At 42.1% G+C, this 19972-nt stretch overlaps 1 protein-coding gene across 2 annotated transcripts in view; it reads left to right on the plus strand.

The window, feature by feature from the left end:
• The first annotated feature begins 6444 nt into the window (after nucleotides 1-6444).
• Nucleotides 6445-19972, plus strand: part of STK39 (serine/threonine kinase 39) — a 185665-nt gene continuing 172137 nt past the window's right edge. For both annotated transcript variants that reach the window (XM_030580834.1, XM_030580836.1), the window contains exon 1: nucleotides 6445-6664. In XM_030580834.1, coding sequence (XP_030436694.1) covers nucleotides 6565-6664 — 100 coding nt within the window. In that variant the 5' untranslated portion in view covers nucleotides 6445-6564. The remainder of the gene's footprint in view (nucleotides 6665-19972) is intronic.

Here is a 19972-nt window from a genome sequence, read left to right on the forward strand (position 1 = left end):
GTCTGATCCTTTGGGATTGGCAGAACCTTTTCTTTTATATGATGAAATAAGATTGTCAGAAATCTTCATCATATTTGACTTGGGTACCTAGATGGAGGCCTGAGGATCAGGTTACTTCAAGGCAACTGTGTTGTTGGCTTCCGGGCAACTAGTGAGGTAATAAAGAAGCTGTTTTATGCTGGCTTGGTAAATCTAAATATTGAAAATATCCACCATCTTTGGGGATTATCTGCCCCATTCTTTGCAGTTCACCCTAATTGAGTTACCTCAGTTGGCCCTCACTGGGACCCTGATCACAGTATCTAAGCCAGGTTAGTTTCTCTTATACTCTATCCATATTTAAGGCTTAGAACACTCACCTTGGAAGTGGGAGATCTGTGGTCAAATCCCCAATCTGCCTGATGTGGAGAAGAGATGAACTTGGATCGCCTACTTCCTAGCAGAGTGCTCTAACCACCAACCACTCGCCTATGGAATATTCTGAGGCAGAGCTACCTCAGTATCTCCTCTTGAAGCTGTTCCATTGTGTATAAATTATTAGCTATTCACTACAGGATTGTAATCTGGCTATTCCCTCGGGAGTGCCTTGACCATTGGGACAGAGAGTCATTCTCATGCTCTCTGGCCTAAAGAATATTTATTTATTTATACATAACGGCACTGCTTCAACAGGAGAGATTGCAAGAGCCCCATCCCAGTCTCTATTCAAGCCTAAATTAATGGTATCTAGTTTACTCCAATGAGAAACTGCAAACTTGAATTAATATGCAAACTAGATACCATTAATTTAGGCTTGAATAGAGACTGGGAATGACTGAGTCATTACACAGACTGAATCTATTTCCCCATGTTAAGTATCCTCACACCTCTTGTCAATTGTCTGAAATGGGCCATCTTGATTATCACTACAAAAGTTTTTTTCTCCTGATGATTATAACTCATCTTAATTAATTAGCCTCTTGGAGTTGATATGGCTACTTCCACCTTTTCATGTTCTGTGTGTATATATATCTCCTTACTATATGTTCCATTTTATGCATCTGAAGAAGTGGGCTGTGGCCCACAAAAGGTTATGCTCAAATAAATGTGTTAGTCTCTAAGATGCCACAAGTACTCCTGTTACTTTTGCGAATATGGACTAACACACTGCTACTCTGAAACAAAAGTTTCAGTCCTTCTAAAATGCTTAGTTTTCAAACTAAATCACTTTAACAACTAAATTAGTGAATCAGAATCCACACAGCAAAATAAATCTTCAGTCTATTGTTTTTTTCCAATTGTGATTATGCCCCAAATTCATCCAAATTATTCTGATAAGAGCTCATGATTTCTGAAAATTCCAATCCAAGGCGTTATACTGTGACCAATACATGATTTACCAATTGATTTACATATTCCAAAACCTATCTATGGGGTTCTATCTGCCCAACTAAGAGTTCAGAACATTTGAAATATATGTAATTATTAGTATACATTTATGAGCTATCCAAGTGGTAAGTAGTAGCTTGACTCTGTCACTTTTACATTGCTGGTACAAATCTAGACTGGTTTGGTAGTGACTGAAAGTTACCCACAGTTAGTATCCTTCTGGGCAGTCTCAGTGGAGAGATAAGGCCTGAAAGGACATGGTCACTCAAGCCTGCTCTATACTAAAAAGTTAGGTCAACCCAGATATGAAGCTCAGGGCTGTGAAAAATCCAACCTCTGAGAAATCTGGTTAAGCTAACCTAACCCCAGTGTAGATAGTGCTAAGTCAATGGAAAAATATACTTTCATTGATCAAGCTACCGCCTCTCTGGGAGGTTGATTACCAATGCCAGTGGGAGAACCCCTCCCCTCATCAAGGGTAGTGTCTACACTGAAATGCTACAGCAGCACCTCTGTAGCATTTCAAGTGTAGACAAGCCCTCAGCTATCCTAGTAAGGATTCCTTCTGAACAAGATTGGGAAACCACTGGTGTTTGGAGCTTGCTCCATTGATTCCTGTGTTGTACCTGCTCTATGGATAACTGGAGGCCTAGAGTTGTTCAAAAGTTCTCTCTTATTCTGGGTGCCCAATTTGAGACATCTGGGCCCAGTTCCTCAAATGTATTTAGTAACCTAACTACATTTGAGGATCTGGGCCCTATTGCCTCACTTACAGAGCTGTTGAACATGGGAGTTGCAGGTGCTCAGCACCCCTGAAAATTAAACCCTAGATGACTCAAGCTGGGTATTCAAAAAGTAAGTCACCCAAAATGAGACCTTATTTTTTAAAATGTTGGCGTTGGTATCTGGGATTGTTAGACATCATTCACAAGAACTAAAGTCACTAGTTGTTGTTTTTTTTAAATCATGTACTGGGGTTGTGATTCACCCCACTGGAAATAGCACAAAGAGTTGTTTGTATCACAAAAGTCCATAGGAATATGGGGCACTGTGGAGAAGGAAAAGAATTAAAGACTAATTTGAATGTTTGTGTAGCAAATGGCAGGACTGTGCACACATACTATAGCCATCAACAGTAATTGAACCTGCAATCTCCTCTACCAAGAACACAAAAGCCTATTGTTTGAGCTAAAGGAATGTATTCATTAAATGCCAATTTAGAAAATTCCAATCCCACTTGGATATAGCAAACCACACACACTAAGGCCCTGGACCTGCAATGAGCTTTATCCCACAAGTAAGACCCCTGTGCCCAAGGACTCCTCCACTGATTTTACTGAGGCTCTGCACAGGCACAGTGGACTGCTCACACAATATTCCTTGCAGAATCAACGGCTCTGTCGGTGTACTATATCCTTTTGTAATGTAATGTTGGTGCCAAGAAGATTCTCTCTTTAATCATCTAACTTGGTAAAGTGTAAACACATATAGACTAGTAAGTACTCGTAACTACAGCTAAACTGCATGGCCCCAGTCCTGCAAGCTCTTATCTAAGTGAGAAGTCTCACTGAAGTCAGTAGGACAATTCCCACATATGTCTTAGAGTCTGATTTACCATAACTCATTTAGGTTTCCAATAATAAAGATTAGCATTCAGATAATAATAGTTCTATACTTTCAATTATACAACTAATGGATCAGAAATAACAGCCATATGCTACGAGTCCTTACAAAACTCTAACTAAGCGCTATTATTTCTTCCCATCTATGACCTTTGTCACCTGTAAAATAGGTCTTAGAACAAAAATTCTTAAAACAAAGTTGATTAATCAACAGGCAAAAGTACCAAACATGTAGGGTCGGATTTTCAAAAGTGGTCAGTGTTGGCCTAACTCTTTTCACCTTGTAGTCTAGAAGGGTTGTATCATTGCATGTCAAGTACTGACGAGGATTTATTCTCATCATTATCAAGAGGAAAGGCCAAAACAAGTTCAGAAAAAAACAAAACCAGCCTGAACCTTCACCTGTACCTTAAACTTAATCCTTTCTTCAGATCAGATAAATCTGTAGTTCCAAATGAGTTTCTTGTATCCCTTCCTGGCACCTCCCAGATATGTGGGCAGGGCCTCTTCTTCAAATGTCTGAAGGATCTTCTGGGAGAAGTGTCTCTTTTCATCCTTTAGCCAATTAGCAAAGTCTTCAATGCTGTGTGGTCCCTCTCCTATTCATCCTTAAGGGGAGATCTCTTTAACAAGGGCAGCTGGTCAAGTGGCACAGCCCAACAGTTTGAAGGCCTGGCTGCTGCTCTCTTTCATATTTGGCCTGGTTTTGGAGCTCCCTCTTGAGTTATAACCCAGTATGCATGGCACACGTTTGAGAAGTTCTATAGTGCATAAGATCCCTGCTCTGAAAGGTTTTACCCATGAAAGCTTTTAATCTCATAAAATGGCAGGGACCTTATGAGTTCTAGGATCCTAGAGAGAGATCATGCACCTTGGAAGAAAGTGTCTTATAACATCATCAGATGTAAAACTGAGCACTGTTTCAGCAGAAACAGTGATACTGTACCACCACCAGCAGCACAAGAATTCATAATGTTTCTGTTGTGTTTTTTTTTAAATCTGAATACAGATGGAGGAGTTGGCTGTTCTCCACTGAGTGCAAGTAACTAATTTTTTCTGTGCTGACTGACTGCTCTATAATGTTGTGGTCTTATTTTTTTCCCCAGACTATTGCTGGCAGAAAGGTCTTCTTTACTAACAAGTTGTGTTGTCTTAGTATTAACCTGATTATTGTGGTAGTAGCATGACAATTTTATACTTCCTCTTCCAATTTTTGCTAACCTTTAATTTTGTTGGAGATAATTTTTAATGTGTATATATAAAAATATTTTAATTACATTTTTTTAAAGTCAATTAAGAAAGGAAATTTGAGAATCAGTGCAATGCAAAAATATACAGTGCTTCCTTTCTGTACTGCAGAAACGGTATCCTTCTTGAGCCTAATTGGCATGTAGAAGGATGAGAGAAAAAACCTTCAATGCACAAACATGATTCGGTATTTATGAAGTGTAGGTATAATTTGTGCTAGATGCCAGAATTAGGGGTTCCTCTTTCATTCAGCATTCAGATTTCCCAACAGAACTTTTGTGACAAGGAAATAACTTAATAATCAAGCAAATTGCTATGCTTTTCCAAGGTGATCTTCCTCTGCTAACTAAATTGCTTCCTTATATGAGCTACACAGCAATGTTCACTTTTATTACTTGGTCCAATTCTGTTTTTTTCTTCTTTTGTTTCTTTCATTATTGCTTTAACATTTGCTACTCTGTATTTCATAGTACTAGTAGGAACTAATATTCTGTTATCTTTAGTTCTCATCAGTATAGACATATTGACCCTGAAACTCTCCCCACTCAGATAAAATTTTCCAATTTTAGTTTGGATAACCTTCAAAAATCTTTCAGTCTTAGCTGTAATAATTGAAATTAAAAAAAAAAACTTTGAAAGCATATTTTGTTTTTTAATAACATCAGAGTTTTGTCAATCTGAAATAATGTGATATGTACAAGTCATTTAGGGCCAAGAATGGGGATGTGGGCAGGACTGGACCTGTATTTTCTGGAATTATTTAATAGGTAAACATTTTTACTAGAGCTAGGAAATGTACAACAAAGAGAAAAAAGAATTAAAATCCATGTTGCCGACATCACAAGCAGCAGAGTTCCATAACTCACACAGTGACTTTGCTTTTCTGCAGTCATCTCAGTTCTTGTATGATAAAAAACAAAGTGGAAAAGCCTTATATTACTAACTTTTATAGAGCAACAAAATCATTTAAAATCTCTTCAGTACTAATCTAAATTCTGTTCAAGCAAGGAATTCTCTCTCTGCATTGCACAGAAACCTGCTAGTTCATTGACAATATAGACCGAATTAACATACTAGTGTAACATGGCACAGTTCCATTCACCTCAATGGAACTTACACCAGCAGTAAATTTGGCCCTGTTTGTTAAATTACAAAGGCCCCAGCTCTGCAAAGATAAATGCATGTTCTTAAATTTAAGAACATGAATAATCCACCTGACGTCAATGGGACTACTCACATACTTAATGTTAAGCATATGTGTATGTCTTCAGGGGTTAACAGAGGCTTTCTATCTCCTTGCAACTCCTATGGAGCCCACTGACTTCAATGGGACTCCCAACAAACAAGATTCCTCTATGACAGTGGTTTTCAACCTTTTTTCATTTGCAGACCACTACATATTTTCAAATGGTAGTATAGATCCCTTGGGAAATCTTAGGCATAGTCTGTGGACCTCAGGTTGAAAATCACTGTTCTGTAGTATCGACAATGTTTTGCAGACCCCAGACAGTCTGCAGATCCCCCAGGGGTCTGGAGACCAGAGGTTGAAAACCACTGATCTATAAATATAATGGATCCATTTGCTGGATTGGGGCCTCTGCTGTACATTGAATATGAGCCATGACATCCTTGCCATGGCCTCTCATCACTTACCACATCACTGACTGAGACTAACCAGACCATCAACATATTCAACAGAACTAAAACAGAATTCAAAGGACTGGAAATGGCCACAGAGTGAGTGAAGGCCTGTACAAAAAGCTGCAATGAGCAGAGCAAGGCTTGGAGAAAGCCATGATGCCTCCTAAAAGTTAGCACTTTTTACAAAATATGCCTTAACTACACATATATTTCTACCGCCCGGCTTCACCCGTAGGTTTTCCTACAAGACGGACTCGAGGAGTCTCTCTCACATGGCAGGCGCCCCAACTTCAACTGTGCCAAGTGATGCCAGACACCACACAGCGGCGGGCGGGCTGTCGGTGGCGAGTTACACATCCAAGGGGGCGGAGATCCACCCCCGCCCGACCCTCTCCTCCCCCCGGGGCAGGTGCATGCCCAGCGGGCTGCGATCGGGACCCCCGCAGCTCGGCGGCGCGAGGCGCTAGGGACCATGGCCGGGGCTGCCTGGTGCAGCCGCAGCTCCCCGCCCCGCCTCCTGGCCGCCGGTGCCCTGCCTCCTCCTCTTCCCCCCGCCGTGCGGCTGGCGGCTCGCAGGGAGGCAGCGTGAGCAGCGAGCGAGCGAGCGAGCGGGCGGGGGTTAAAGGTGCCGCTGGAAGGGAAGTTTGGAGAAGGTCGTGCGGTGTCTGTGCGCTCCGGCAGCATCATGGCGGAGCCTAGCGACTCGCCTGTCCACCTCCAGCAGCCCCCGCCGCCCGCCGCCTGGCCCATCTGCAGGGACGCCTACGAGCTGCAGGAGGTTATCGGTCAGTGGGGCTGGGGGGATGCGCCGGGAGCCGGCTGCGGGGCCTACCGGCGTTTGCTCTCCGCAGGCTTCTCTCACTGCGGCGGGCGCGCCCGGCACTGCAGCGGCTGCAAACTTTATTTCCCAGGCGCCGGCTGGGGCCGGCTGCCCCGCTGTCCCCACGCGCGGGGGGCGGGGGGCTTGGCGCGTCCCTCCGTGGCTGCCCCGCTGTCCCCACGCGCGGGGGGCGGGGGGCTTGGCGCGTCCCTCCGTGGCTGCCCCGCTCTCCCCACGCGCGGGCGGCTGTGGCTCCTGGTGGGGGTGCAGTGGCAGCTGCCCCAGCCCTTCTGCGGGGCCGTGGGGGTGGGGATGAGCCCCTAAGCATCGGCGGTGAGAAGCGAGCTGTAATTAACCATTGGCCTTTCTTCATCTCTGCTGTCGTCTGCTATAACGGTGCACCCCGTGTCTTGCTCTATCGGTTGAGATTAGTCTGCATCTTTCCGGTGATTCTCTGGGGGAGGGAGGATTAAATCTCCCCATCTGCGGCTTCGGCTGATTTCCTTTTTGAAAGCCTTCATTTCCTTTTGCCCCCCTCTGCATCGCTTTAATTTTTCCCCATCTCTTCTCGCCCTCCCCATCACTCTACTTTCCTATACACTATTCTTTTACCGCTGTTGTGATTATGGCTTAATTTCATTGGTGCAAACCTTCCTCTTCAGTTTAAGGTTTAACACCCCTCCTCCAAACGTACAGGCAGTGTGCCTTGTGCTTGTGCATGTAACAGTTTAATTGCCATCAAAATGTGGCTGACTTAGTTTTCCTCCCATCTGTGTGACTCAGATCATCATGAATCTTGCAAGGTGAAAAGATGACTGATGGTAACAATATGTATAATGGAAGGCTCTACGCCTTTCTGATCTGGATGCTATTTATTGCTAGTTAATCAGTTCAAGAATACTCATTCTTGTGGTTTTATTTTTATCCATATCTATATCTCTATATAGATATTTTATAAAAAACACAAGAATACTCATTCTTATGTATATAAACCTGCAGAAACTAAAGGCAGAGTCCAAAATTGCAATTGTTACTCCTTGAGGTTTAGGCTAGAATTCAGTTACCTCAAAAATTCCTGTAGATTTGCTTTGCGTTGCTCTTGTAATTAGTGGTGCTTTTAACAATGCTCACTAATTGGTGATTACTGTGACAGATGACATTTTTAATCAGGATTGTAAATCATATACGTTCAGCTTTGTTTCTGAGGCTATTTAGTTTCCACAGTCTGAAACTAAGTGTTGTCAAGGAGAAATAACTTGCCCGTTTACTCAAGTTTTACCAGGCTTCTGTTTTACTCAATTCTTTCCCCTTTTATTCCCCATTCCTCCACTTGAACTGCACTAAAATGAAGACAGCTGAGGCCTGGTCTATTTACATAGCTATGCCAGCAAAACTTTTAAGTGTGGAGTGTATTGGAGGGGAATCACACTTCTAACTGACATAGCTAGGCCGCTGAAAGCCCTAATATGGATGCCAGGCTCTTGCCAGTATACCAACAGAACTTGAAATAAGCTATACCAGAAAAAGAGTTGTTTTGCTGATATAAGATACATCCCCAGTAGCTGGGTCTACTGGTAAACTATACTCAGAGATCCTTTCTGCTGTAGAAAAGGCCTGAGAAAGGTGTTAATCTAATCCTTATCTGCTGTTGCAATGGGAGTCTGTAGTATGTTTTTTATTTAAGAACTGGTTGTCCTCCATTGATGCAGTTGTAGAATGGCTGAAGATTAGGGCTAGTCTACACTGGCAATGCTAAAGCGCTGCCGTGGCACAGCTTAAATGTGGCTTGTGTGTTTGCAGCAGAGCGCTGGGAGAAAAAAAACACCTTCACGAGCGGCATAGCTACCAGTGCTGGTGCACTGTCTACATTGGTGCTTTACAGCGCTGAAACTTGCTGCGCTTAGAGGGGTGTTTTTTCACACCCCTGAGCGAGAAAGTTGCAGCACTGTAGGTTGCCAATGTATACAAGTCCTTAGGGCTTGAAGGGGGTGGAGGGGGGGAAGAGTGTTTACTTTTCAAAAAAGCCGTTTAGAAAGAGTCTAGAGTGTTAAACTATACCTAGTTAAAATTTTTGATCTATTTATTGATACAAATGTTTCAAGTGCCCATAATTGCAAAGATGGGACACTCTTTTTGGGGAAATGCATTCCTTGTGTAGATAGTATTCAATTACCACAGTAAAGTGACAGGTCAGTTTCTTGTAGCATAAGAATCACTACTTCTTAGTGAGGAAGGTAGGGTTCTACTGGAACCTGATCCAGTAAGGTGCAGAGTGCTTTCGTGGATATGCTGAATATCCTCAACTTCCGTTAAATTATCATTACATTTAGTTTAGGCACAGTGACTTTTTCTAAATGCCACAAGAAATATTTCCTATCTGCAAAATAGCCTGTTATTTATAGCCTCTCAAATACAGCAATATATTGGGGTTTTTTTTGTCTGAAGTGGCAAAGGACTGCTATGACATTTTCCCTAAATGACTAAAGTAGATATAATTGTTTATATTGTTTTTAAAATGTTTATTTTACATGTAAATTCTGTGCAAATGAGTAAATATGTAATATTGCATTGATCCTGCAATTCTAAAATTATATCCATAACATCTTCAAATGAACTTAGTGTATGTACGGTTGCTTTTGTATACCTTCATCCCAGTATCCAGGGGAAAATTAATAAAGTTCCAGTGTCCGACTGCCTCTGCTGTTCAGTAAGCAGCATTTAATCGCTGAAGTTCTTAAAGTTTAATCACTTCATGAACATGAATACTGCCACTTATTAAAATAAACTTTCCACAGGTGACTAGTTTTAAGTACACACAACGCTGTCTACGGGATAGGAGCCTGAAGGGATATGTTTTGTTCTAATAGTCCTTTGCCAGCTAAACCAGGAAAAGTATAATATATTGAGGCATCTGAGTGGGATTTTTAAGAAGAAAGACATACCAGTCTTCTTTAGCACAGACTTTCATAGGCTTACATAGTATGGAATATTTCTCAGTGTAACTAAAGTCACCTTCTATCTGTAGACTAAATCTAATGTCTTAAGAGAGATTTCAGGGTTTGTTAGTGAGAGCCATATTGCTGAAAAGTACAGTAACCTACTTTTTGGAACTGGTCATTTTTGATTTAATATGGTGAGAGGGTAATCGGTTTCCATCCTGCTCTTGTAGAGTAAGCAACTGGAAATGGTGCCACTGTTTTTAATCAAATCTCTGCTTACTGTTAAACCACTTCCTACCTTAATGGCAATTTAAAAACTGCCTTTGAGCTTCCATATAGCCTGTGTCATAAATAAAGTTTTTTTCACCAGTCATGTAGCTGTGGCTAGCTGAAGGCCCAAATGCTCAGTAGAAGAAAAATTGGTAATTAAGATATGAGAAGCACTGTTTCCTCTATGAACCTTAACAACAAACAAAAAAAACCCTGCCCATTTTGCTAAACAAAATTAACTTTTTCTTTTAAGGTTATGTCAGCACTTTCATTGCAAATTCCTACTATCATAAGTTAATAACTTTTATTAAAAAATAATTGTGGATTGAAACCTGGTATGTAGATTCTTGAAACAGAAGGAAATAGCTTTTATCTGTACCATGAACCTATTCAATTAAACTGTGTGGTGGATTTGGTCATATTTGAAGATTTTGTTGTTGGCTGTTCTTGCAAGTCTTGGTATAGTTTGAAATTTACGAAAGGCTACTGATTATAAGCAAATTATCTTTAATAGAAGTAAATAAGATTTAATATTCTTGTCAAATTGGGCTCTTTCATTGTGGATTGTCTCTGAATAAGATGACTGAAATAAGATGACACATCTGATTTTTCTGTCACTTCCTAAAACTTCTTCTTCCTTTTTAACATATAAGGGAGTTTGCTCTTAAGGATTTGCTAACTGAATTTCTTTGCTTTTGTTTCTATGACATTTTTATATAATTCTGTACCTGCTTAGTTGTATTGAGTCCTATATCAAATGGATGAGATGCTACCAAAGATAAAGCAATGTTATGAGGAGCATGAGAAGACTTTCTGAATGCTTTTGAGCAAATTGCTTAAGACTCCGTGCCTCAGTTTCCCTATTTGTAAGCAAAGGGCTAGTTCTGTCCTCCTTTCTGGCTATTCTGAGTGCCTTAGATGGAAGGTTTTGGCCAAGCTTGAGTTACTTTGAAAGGAAAGGATTGTGTCTACAGAGTTTGAAGAGAATTGAAGCATATTTTATGTTGCAGATCATTTAAAAAGGTCTCATTTGATAATTTGACTCTGGTCTAACATTGCCCTGTCACCCTCCAGCTCAAAAAAACTTGTGACGTGTAACACCAAATGTAGCTAATTTCCTCTAACTCATGGACTCTAACTTCTGCATAAAACAGAATTCAGCAATACCTATCCATTTTTGTTGTGGATGGTTTTGTGGACAACTCTGCTCCTGATGGTAGGGTTTTTGTTTGGTGCTCTCCCTTCCTCCCCCACTCCCTTGTGCCAGTGACTTCACTAGAAGCAGGGCCATTTACTCAGTGTCTATCTAGTGTCCTGTTTTAGCTGAGAAAGAATGAGCACTTCTGTAGGTTTGAGCTAATGGAGATCTTCATTTCACTCAGTGTTACAGGCATGTGTTACAGGGAAGTGAAGGACTGAGGTTCCAGTGGCGCATCTGCAAGTGTTTGCTGTCTTATAATGGAGAGAGGAAAGATTTTTTTTAATAGTTGTGGACGTAATTGCAGTGCCTTTTTCTTTTTTTTTCATCATCCTTCCTACAACTAAGAGGGCATAATCACTGACAACCAAGTTTTCTAAGGTATTCTGGTAAAACCTGAGCGAGTACTCATTGAGTTGACAATATTCAAAGGGCTTCTTTTTGAAGTGGCAATGCAGAGAAACACTAGCCACTTCCAATCTGCTCAACAAAATGTTACACGACAGTAGCCCAGGTCGATCTTGATACTAGCTCTTGCAAGAGGCTGTTCACATACATGAATTGTAAAATGTTTCAGAAACTGCATTATTTGAGAACCACTATTTGAGAATAGTGATGGTCATGTTTAGAATTTTTCTGTCCCCAGAAATGTTAACGTTAAGTATGAAGAAATGTGTATCTATCTAACTAAAACCTTAACTCTGATCCAAATCAAGTGGTGTATTTTCACCACTACATCTCAAACAGCACTACACCTTTTAAACATGAAAACTATATATAAATACCACTGATCAACCTAAACTGAAGTCCACATAAATAACTTTCTTGTCGTCTTTTCTTTTAAGCTACATGTTTCTCAGGAAACAGTTACAAATACTTTATCAAATCGACAGATTTTTTGAAAAAACTGTTAAATGGGAAGCTCTAACTTCTTATTTCTTAAAATAGAAAATACATAATACAGAGGAGGGAAAAAGACTAAAATTAATGACAGCGCTGGCTCTAGGTTTTTTGCTGCCACAAGCAAAAAAAATTTTGGCTGCCCCCCTCCCAGCCCTGGGCTCTTAACTCCCTTCCTCCCCCCCCCCCTGCACTCCCCTGCCATCCCAGCCCTGGGCTCTTTCCTCCCCCTCCCCCCCAACCTGCACTCTCCTTCCACCCCAGCCCTGGTTCACAGGTAACTTGCTCCCAGGGCTGGGAAATGTAGTTCTTTCCCTGCTCCAGGGCTGGCTCTATAGGCAGGGAGCTAACCAAGGAACTACAGCTCCCAGGGCCCCCTGTTGGTTCTCAGCTCCCTGGCTGGATCCCTGTGGGCTGCCGCCCCTGCAAATGGACTGCTCCAAGCACCTGCTTTCTTTGCTGGTGCCTAGAGTCACCCCTGCCCAGCATTCCCTTGGCCACTATCAACAGGAAAGGGAGCGGGAGGGAGTATGGTAGCTGTAACCTCATGCTGCAGCTTGCTGTGAATGGAGAGCTCACTGCTAGAGCGGGGTGGCACTGTGAATGGGGAACAAGTGTGTTCAAGGAGTAGAAGGCTTCAAAAGACATCCCCAGACTGGATTAGGGATACTGGTGTGACCTCACCTCACAGCCCTCAAAGAAGGATTGGGTGGACTAAATGGACAGTGCCCCTCTCTAGCTGAAGCCTAGCAAGGGAGGTGTGTGGATCCCACTAGAATTTAAAATGGAAAGTAAGGGAGGGGAGGCTATGCTAGGGGACTTTGGCAGCTTTAATTACAGTACCAGGTTGTCATAAACAGATAGCTAAGGGTTAATGTTCTTTTACCTGTAAAGGGGTAACCCCAGTAACCTGAAACACCTGACCAGAGGACCAATCAGGAAACAAGACTTTTTCAAATCTGGGTGGAGGGAAGTTTTGGGTGTGAGTTCTTTGTTCTTGGTCTTGGGTCTGTACCCTCTCAGCTCTGAGAGTGATTTTCCTACCTCCAGGCTTTCTAATCTTCTGTTTCCAAGTTGTAAGTACAAAGATAGTAAGACAATAGGTTTATATTGTTTTTTTGCATTTACATGAGTGCAGTTGCTGGAGTGTTTTGAATTGTATTCTTTTTGGGTAAGGCTGTTTATTCACTTTTTTTTCTTAAGCAATTGACCCTGTATTTGTCACCTTAATACAGAGAGACCATTTTTATGTCCTTTTCTTTCTTTTTAAGACCTGTTGGAGTTTTTCTTTAGTGGGGACACCAGGGAATTGGTGGGAGGAAGAAGTCAGGGGGAAAATCTCTTTGTGTTAGATTTACTAAGCCTGACTTTGCATACCCTCTGGGTGAGCGGGGGAGAGAGATTCGTTCTCTCGGTACTTGTGTTTCCAGGACTGGAAGCAGGGAATCTCCTAGGGTTGTCCAGGGAGGGGAGCCTGGGAGGAAGTAACAAGGAAGCAAGAGGAGGGGGTTATTTCCCTTTGTTGTAAGACTCAAGGCATCTAAGTCTGAGGGTCCCCCAGGGAAGGTTTTGGGGAGACCACAGTGAGCTAGACACTGTATAAATTTCTGGCTGGTGGCAGCGTTATCAGGTCCAAGCTGGTAACTAAGCTTGGAGGCTTTCATGCTAACACCCATATTTTGTACACTAAGGTCCAGATCTGGGAAGAAATGTTATGACACAGGCACATAGGAGGATTTCCACTTCTGAGCCATGGAAGCAGAAATTGACTTTTCCTTTCCAGATTTAGCTAATATTCAGAATGGAAGGCAGGTGCGAGATTTCCTGATTTGAACACCTCAAAATTTAGGAGTGCTCAACTCAATTTGGGCAGCTGTTACTTCATTTCTCTCAAATCAAATATACTGATCCACTGTAATTTGCTGCAGAAAAAGTAAGATAAAATTGAGCAAGAAATGCTTCCCAGTGGTTTTTAGGACTGGAATTGCTGTTTTCAACAGCCATTGCCTTTTTAGTTTTATTTGTTGAAAAGGAAGACAGTGATATTGTATTTGCAAATTCCCCATAGAAATAAAGAGTGGAACAAAAGAATAATAAAGAAACCTCAACTTCTACTCATTTATGTAGGACAATCTTATAATATGCATCCAGATATCCTCCAGTCACACAAGCTGAAAATTGTTCCACTCTACTGCAGTTCTTAACCATATGGAACCAATCCTGTCTGTGTTCTGTGCACATCCAAAATTCCTGCTGAATGACCTGCCCTGGGAGCAAGTTACCAGTGACCCAGGCCTGAGATGGAAGGATGGTGCAGTGGGGTGGGGGGGCAGGCATTGGTGGGGGGTGGGAAGAGGGTGCAGAGCTGGGGCAGCATGCGGTGTGTATGGGGGGAGAGCCCAGGACTGGGATGGCAGGGGGGTGTGGGTCTGGGGGGGAGAACCCAGGGCTGGGGCGGCAGGGGGGCATGGTGGGGAGCCCAGGGCTGGGTTGGGGCAGCCAAAATTTTTTTTGCTTGGGTTGGCAAGAAACCTAGAGCCGGCCCTGATGCTGGGAAATGTAGGTCTTTCCCTGCTCCAGGGCTGGCCCTATAGGCAGGGAGCTAACCAAGGAACTACAGCTCCCAGGGCCCCCTGTTGGTGCCCAGCTCCCAGGCTGGATCTCTGTGGACTGCCACCCCTGCAAATGGGCTGCCCCAGGCACCTGTTTGCTTTGCTGGTGCCTAGAGCCATCCCTGATTAATGAGTCATAGTCAAGCTGGCTCTCTTGTGATGAAACTTGTGTTTCTTTATAATTTGGTGGTGGTTACATGGGCATGTAGGGTTCTGGTCTATAATGGAAAGTCTTACTGGTATAACTATTTTGGTTAGGGGTACAATTCATTAACCAAAATAGATATATTGATAAAATAGTCAATTGCAGACGAGGTCTTGTTTGTTGTTGCTGTCTTACATCTAAGTTCTGGGTTTTGTAAGTGATGTGGTTATTAATTTCACCATTACTTAGCAAACTTGTGTAAGTGTTTTTTTTTCCTGTTTGCTAGAATATCCTAGGGTGATATTCCCTCCAATTCAAACGAACTTGTAAAGCTTGACCACCTTTGCACCAGAAATCTGAAGGCTATGAAAGTAGCCAAAAATTAATGCTCAAGAAGAGAAGGAACAAACTAAAAACTGGATTCCCTACATATTGATAGTAGCAAAACCAAGGTGAATAAAGCCTGGTAACTTCAAACTAATCTAACTCTTAAACTGGAAGTCAAAGGTGTATAAAATGTTCGACATGCTGTGTGTTCACCTGGAGCTGTGTAATGATAACTTGCAGAGAATTACATGCCCCAGTTTTCCCCTCTCTCCAAACTACTGTGCAGCTACTCAGCTAGCTTCCATGCCACTTTATCACTCATTCCCAAGGGTTTCTTGGACTCTGAGGTGCAACAGCTCGGAGACCTGAACAGGCTTAGCTCTGGATGTGTGTGGGGGGGCGGGGTGGTATTTGCTTTGAGAGGAGCTGTTGTGCGGAGCAGTGTTGGGAGTAAAAGTCTGGGAGTCAAGAGTAGGTACTCGTTTGAGTGTTAGAAAAAGCTGTATTGAAAATGTATTGAAATTGTAATTGTAAAATTTATATTTCTACAGTTTTACCCTGGTCCTGCTTTCAGGCTATGGGCCTCTAGGGAAGTATGCAAACTGGGCCTAGTAGAATGAGTGTGCAGCCAGCCTAGAGTTAAGTGTGGTGAGTTCAGCCTCTCTGTTCTAGGGAGCAGCCTGCTTTGTGTATCTGTTTTTGGGTTCTTGTATTATGAATTCCAAGAAATAAAGTAGGGTTACACTGCAACCTTCCAGAAAGATAAATATAAAAATGCTCTAACTTCTGTGAATATGCTATGTAACAATGCTTGATGAGGACCTATTGTGAAGACCGTAGAAGAAATTCCTTTAGAACTCTTCTATGGGTCTCTTTCTTTTTTTGTTTTTGTTTTGTTTAGTTTTTCACTACTGGAGAGCCACTTGCCCAAGGACCTGGTAGGCCAGCAGACAAATTGCATTGATCCAAAGTCTCCTTGCCATGTGGAACCAGAAACTCTTTGAAATTAGAACCATCCATTCACTCACTTAGTGAAAGTAGCTAATTACACAAGGGAAGAAGCAGGTGGTTATTGCAGAGGCCAAAGCAGGCATTGCAGTGTAACAGCTCCATGTGCAGCACTGACTGAGACCCTACTTCATGGTTTAATGTGCTGACTTTGGCTGTGACCCTCTTCAGCATGACTTGGGATGCAAAGGGGTGGATGTCTTAGCCTTCAGAACTGAATGGCCGTGGCTTAAAGTTTCTTCTTCCTTTTTTTTAATTTTAATTTTTAAAGTCATGATTTTTAAATAAATTCTCAGTTCTTATGCTTTTTAATGTGTTTAAGCCTCACCATTTTACAGGAGTTACCCTTGTTGACTACCAAAGCTTGCTGAAGGCATTAGGAAACCTATGAGCAGCAATGGAGGCATGGGTGCAATCTGCCTGCAGAGATAGGAAGATAACCATGGCATTGGTTTACCCTTTTGGTTTAACTCTTGGAAGCAAATCTTCACTATCAGAGGAGCTGGAAACTTGTCTACTTTAATTGAAAGCATACATTCTGTGGAGGTTGCTGGCATTTACTCCTAGCAAGCAGTACATGTTCTTTGTTTTTGTGGGTTTTCTATATTTGTTTTTTAGGTCTGGCTTATAGCACTGGCTAGCAAACTGAAGAATTGACAACTCCATTAGATGTATTTGTTTGGGTGTTTTTTGAGGTTTTGGAGTGCTAGTGCGGGGGGGGGCAACCTATGGCATGCGTGCCAAAGGCTGCACGTGAACTGATTTTCAATGGTACTCACACTGCCTGGGTCCTGGCCACCGGTCCGGGGGGCTCTGCGTTTTACTTTAATTTTAAATGAAGCTTCTTAAACATTTTGAAAACCTTCTTTATTTTACATACAACAATAGTTTAGTTATATATTATAGATTTACAGAAAGAGACCTTCTAAAAACATTAAAATGTATTACTGGCACGCGAAACCTTAAATTAAAGTGAATAAATGAAGACTCGGCACACCACTTCTGAAAGGTTGCTGACCCCTGTGCAGCTAGTATATGATTTATCTTCTGGAAAATATTATTCCTTAGTGTATCAAGACTATTTTAATGCAAGATAAAATAAGCTGCCATAGTCATGGTTTGTAAGTATGAATCTCCTATGGTGATTGAGGTGAGGTGGCAAAATAGTGTAGGGGTGATGTGAAAAAGCCTTAAAGCAGCTTCTTTGCTTAGCACTTGTGGAGCTGTAGAGCAATGGATATCTGAAAATCTTATTGGGAGGATCTAGGCAAGTACACTACTGTAACCATGAGGTTGTGTTTCCTAGTACTGTGGAGTTCTGTGTAACCGGTTGCTGACTTACAAGGGTGTGTATTCTATGTTGGTGCTAACAGCCCAGGGACCGAAGTGAGCAGACATCCTATTCTGTGTTCAGTCAACTAAGGCTTACTTGTATCTTATATTTCATAGTCTTTTATACACTGATCAACCAAAAGTGTTCGTATATCCTCTTTTCCCCCTATTCCACCCCCAGCCTGTCCTGGGATTACTCCCTACCGGCTGCTCTCTTTCTCTGAAGCACTACAGGCAATTGGGGGTTGGGGGGAGGGAAGGGGAGGTAAGGAGGTGGCAGAGCTGGGAGTTCTCTGCTGAGAGAGAAGCAGGTGTCAGGAAGTGAGATGTAAGGAGGACTTGCTGAGAAATCTGCACCTGAGAGGTAATTGTTAATGAAGGGGAGAAGTCAGTAGAGAAACAGGTCAAACTCATGGGGACGGAGAGGAGTAGAGCCACTGAGGAAAAAGATGGGGAAGATGCCTGGTGGTAGAAAAGGGATGCTTTTTCTTGGGTCTGATCTCAGATAAGCCAGAGAGCTGTGGAATTTGGTGAATTTTAGGTAGTTCTCTGCACTCATCCCTCGTCCTCCTCTTGAAGAAGAAAGTAGTCAAAAACCAACTTCCTCTGGGATCTTAGTAGCTCCAAGACTTCTGGATTACATTGTGAACAGGGACTCTGACAGGAGTGTTGGGATATTGATAAGTACCTTGAAGCCTGGAGGATTTTTAGGATCCCCCTTTTTTGGTCTGTTTTCCTTTTTAGAGAAATATATTCAAGAAATGCTGGCAGTGTCATACCTTTCAGGGATGTTCTCAAACATGCCTCAGTGAAAAGATTTAATCGTCAGCAGTAGTCAGTAATGAATTATTAATTTTTATGGAATCAGTGGGGTTAATGTTTCCAACCTTTGGTCCCTAGATGTTTGACCTAACTTAACTAGTCAGTAGGCTTTAAGAAGCCCAATATAATAAATCAACGTTGATTAATTCTTTTATGATTAACAATATGAGTAATCACTTTGTTAGACTAATGTATTCTTTAATAAATGGATCACTGATGCATGTGGATCACTGATGCATGGGCTTTCTGATCAGAAGTAAAATTCTGCTGGGAGCTGGGTGTCATGAAAAGCTGGTTTACTATGGACACAGGTCTACCACCAGTTAAGCACTACACAGTACATCTAGAAGGAGACAGGTAATGTAGAAATAGAAAATTGAAAGGAGAAGAAGTAGTAGGCAGTCTTGTCTGATCATGGCTACTGTGAATGATGTGGGTTTTTTAAATGGGTCTGGTCACATGCTCAGTTGTGTGAAGCTTTGTTCATTGATCTTAACTTTAGAGATAATATGTTTGGTTCAAAGCTGGGGTTGATGCATTTTACGTGGACCAATACATTTTTAGTATAGCTGCAAGTATGATGAGGATAATAATATGGTTCTGTCATTTAATAGGCCAGAAAAGTATAGGGCTTGTATATTGCATAATGTGCTCTGATATTTTCATTTGTGGGTATTGCTTCCTATTTTGTAAGGAAAAAGTAGGCAAAGCACATGGTCTTGCTGCCATAACTAGTTCTGAGCAATAACATACAGTTAACTCCTCACTTAACATTCTTGTTATGTTCCTGAAAAATGCTACTTTAAGCGAAACGATGTTAAGCGATTCCAATTTTCCCATAGGAATTGGATGTGGGGGGGAGGGAAGGTTCCAGGGACCTTTTTTTCACCAGAGAAAAGACGTTGTATACATTTACAGTATGTTTTTTTAAAATAATTTTAAACAAACTAATATTGTATTCACCAATGATGATTGCGAAGCTTGGTTGGGGCGGGGCATAGTGGGGTCAGAGTTCGAGGGCTTATCCCACTCTGCCTGTCTGGTGCGCCTGCCGGGGAGTGGGGTTGGGAGCTTTTCCATTCCCTGGCTGGAGTGGGGTAATCCCCTGTACCCCGACCCTGCTCCCCAGCTGGAACGCCAGGTGAGCAGAACAGGGCAAACTCCCAGTCTCTGACCCTGCTCTCTGGCTGGAACGAAGGGCAGGCAGAGTGAAGCAAGCCCCCACACCCTGACCCCGTTCCCTGGCAGGAGCACCAAGCAGATGGAATGGGGCAAGCCAAACAACCTTATAACAGAACATTGCATGACTTTAAATGAGTGTGTTCTCTAATAGATCACAACTTAATAACAAAACAGTGTTAACCGGGATGACTTTAAGTGAGGAGTTACTGTAGCTTAATTATAGCACAGTGGGGTCTAGGCCTCGGCCCCATAGTCATAGTGCAACTAATAAAGATGCTTTCTCCTAATGTATTTCCATCTGCACCCTAAAAAAAGACTTAAATTACATACTCACTCTTGCATATTGCTGTCTAACATGCTTCATCTTTCTGAGGATATACAGAAATTGCCTTACTACTATTTTAAGGCCACTTAAGGGCAATTTAGCAAAGAGGAAAGTGAAAGAGGCTTGTAACCTTTTACTTTTAATTGTAAGAACAGTGCCTAAAAATTTCATTGTTTTCTCCTTTGTTGTTAGTCTTCTGGGAATCATTGTAAG

This window comes from Gopherus evgoodei, chromosome 11 (genome assembly GCF_007399415.2).
Source record: "Gopherus evgoodei ecotype Sinaloan lineage chromosome 11, rGopEvg1_v1.p, whole genome shotgun sequence".
NCBI lineage: Eukaryota > Metazoa > Chordata > Testudines > Testudinidae > Gopherus > Gopherus evgoodei.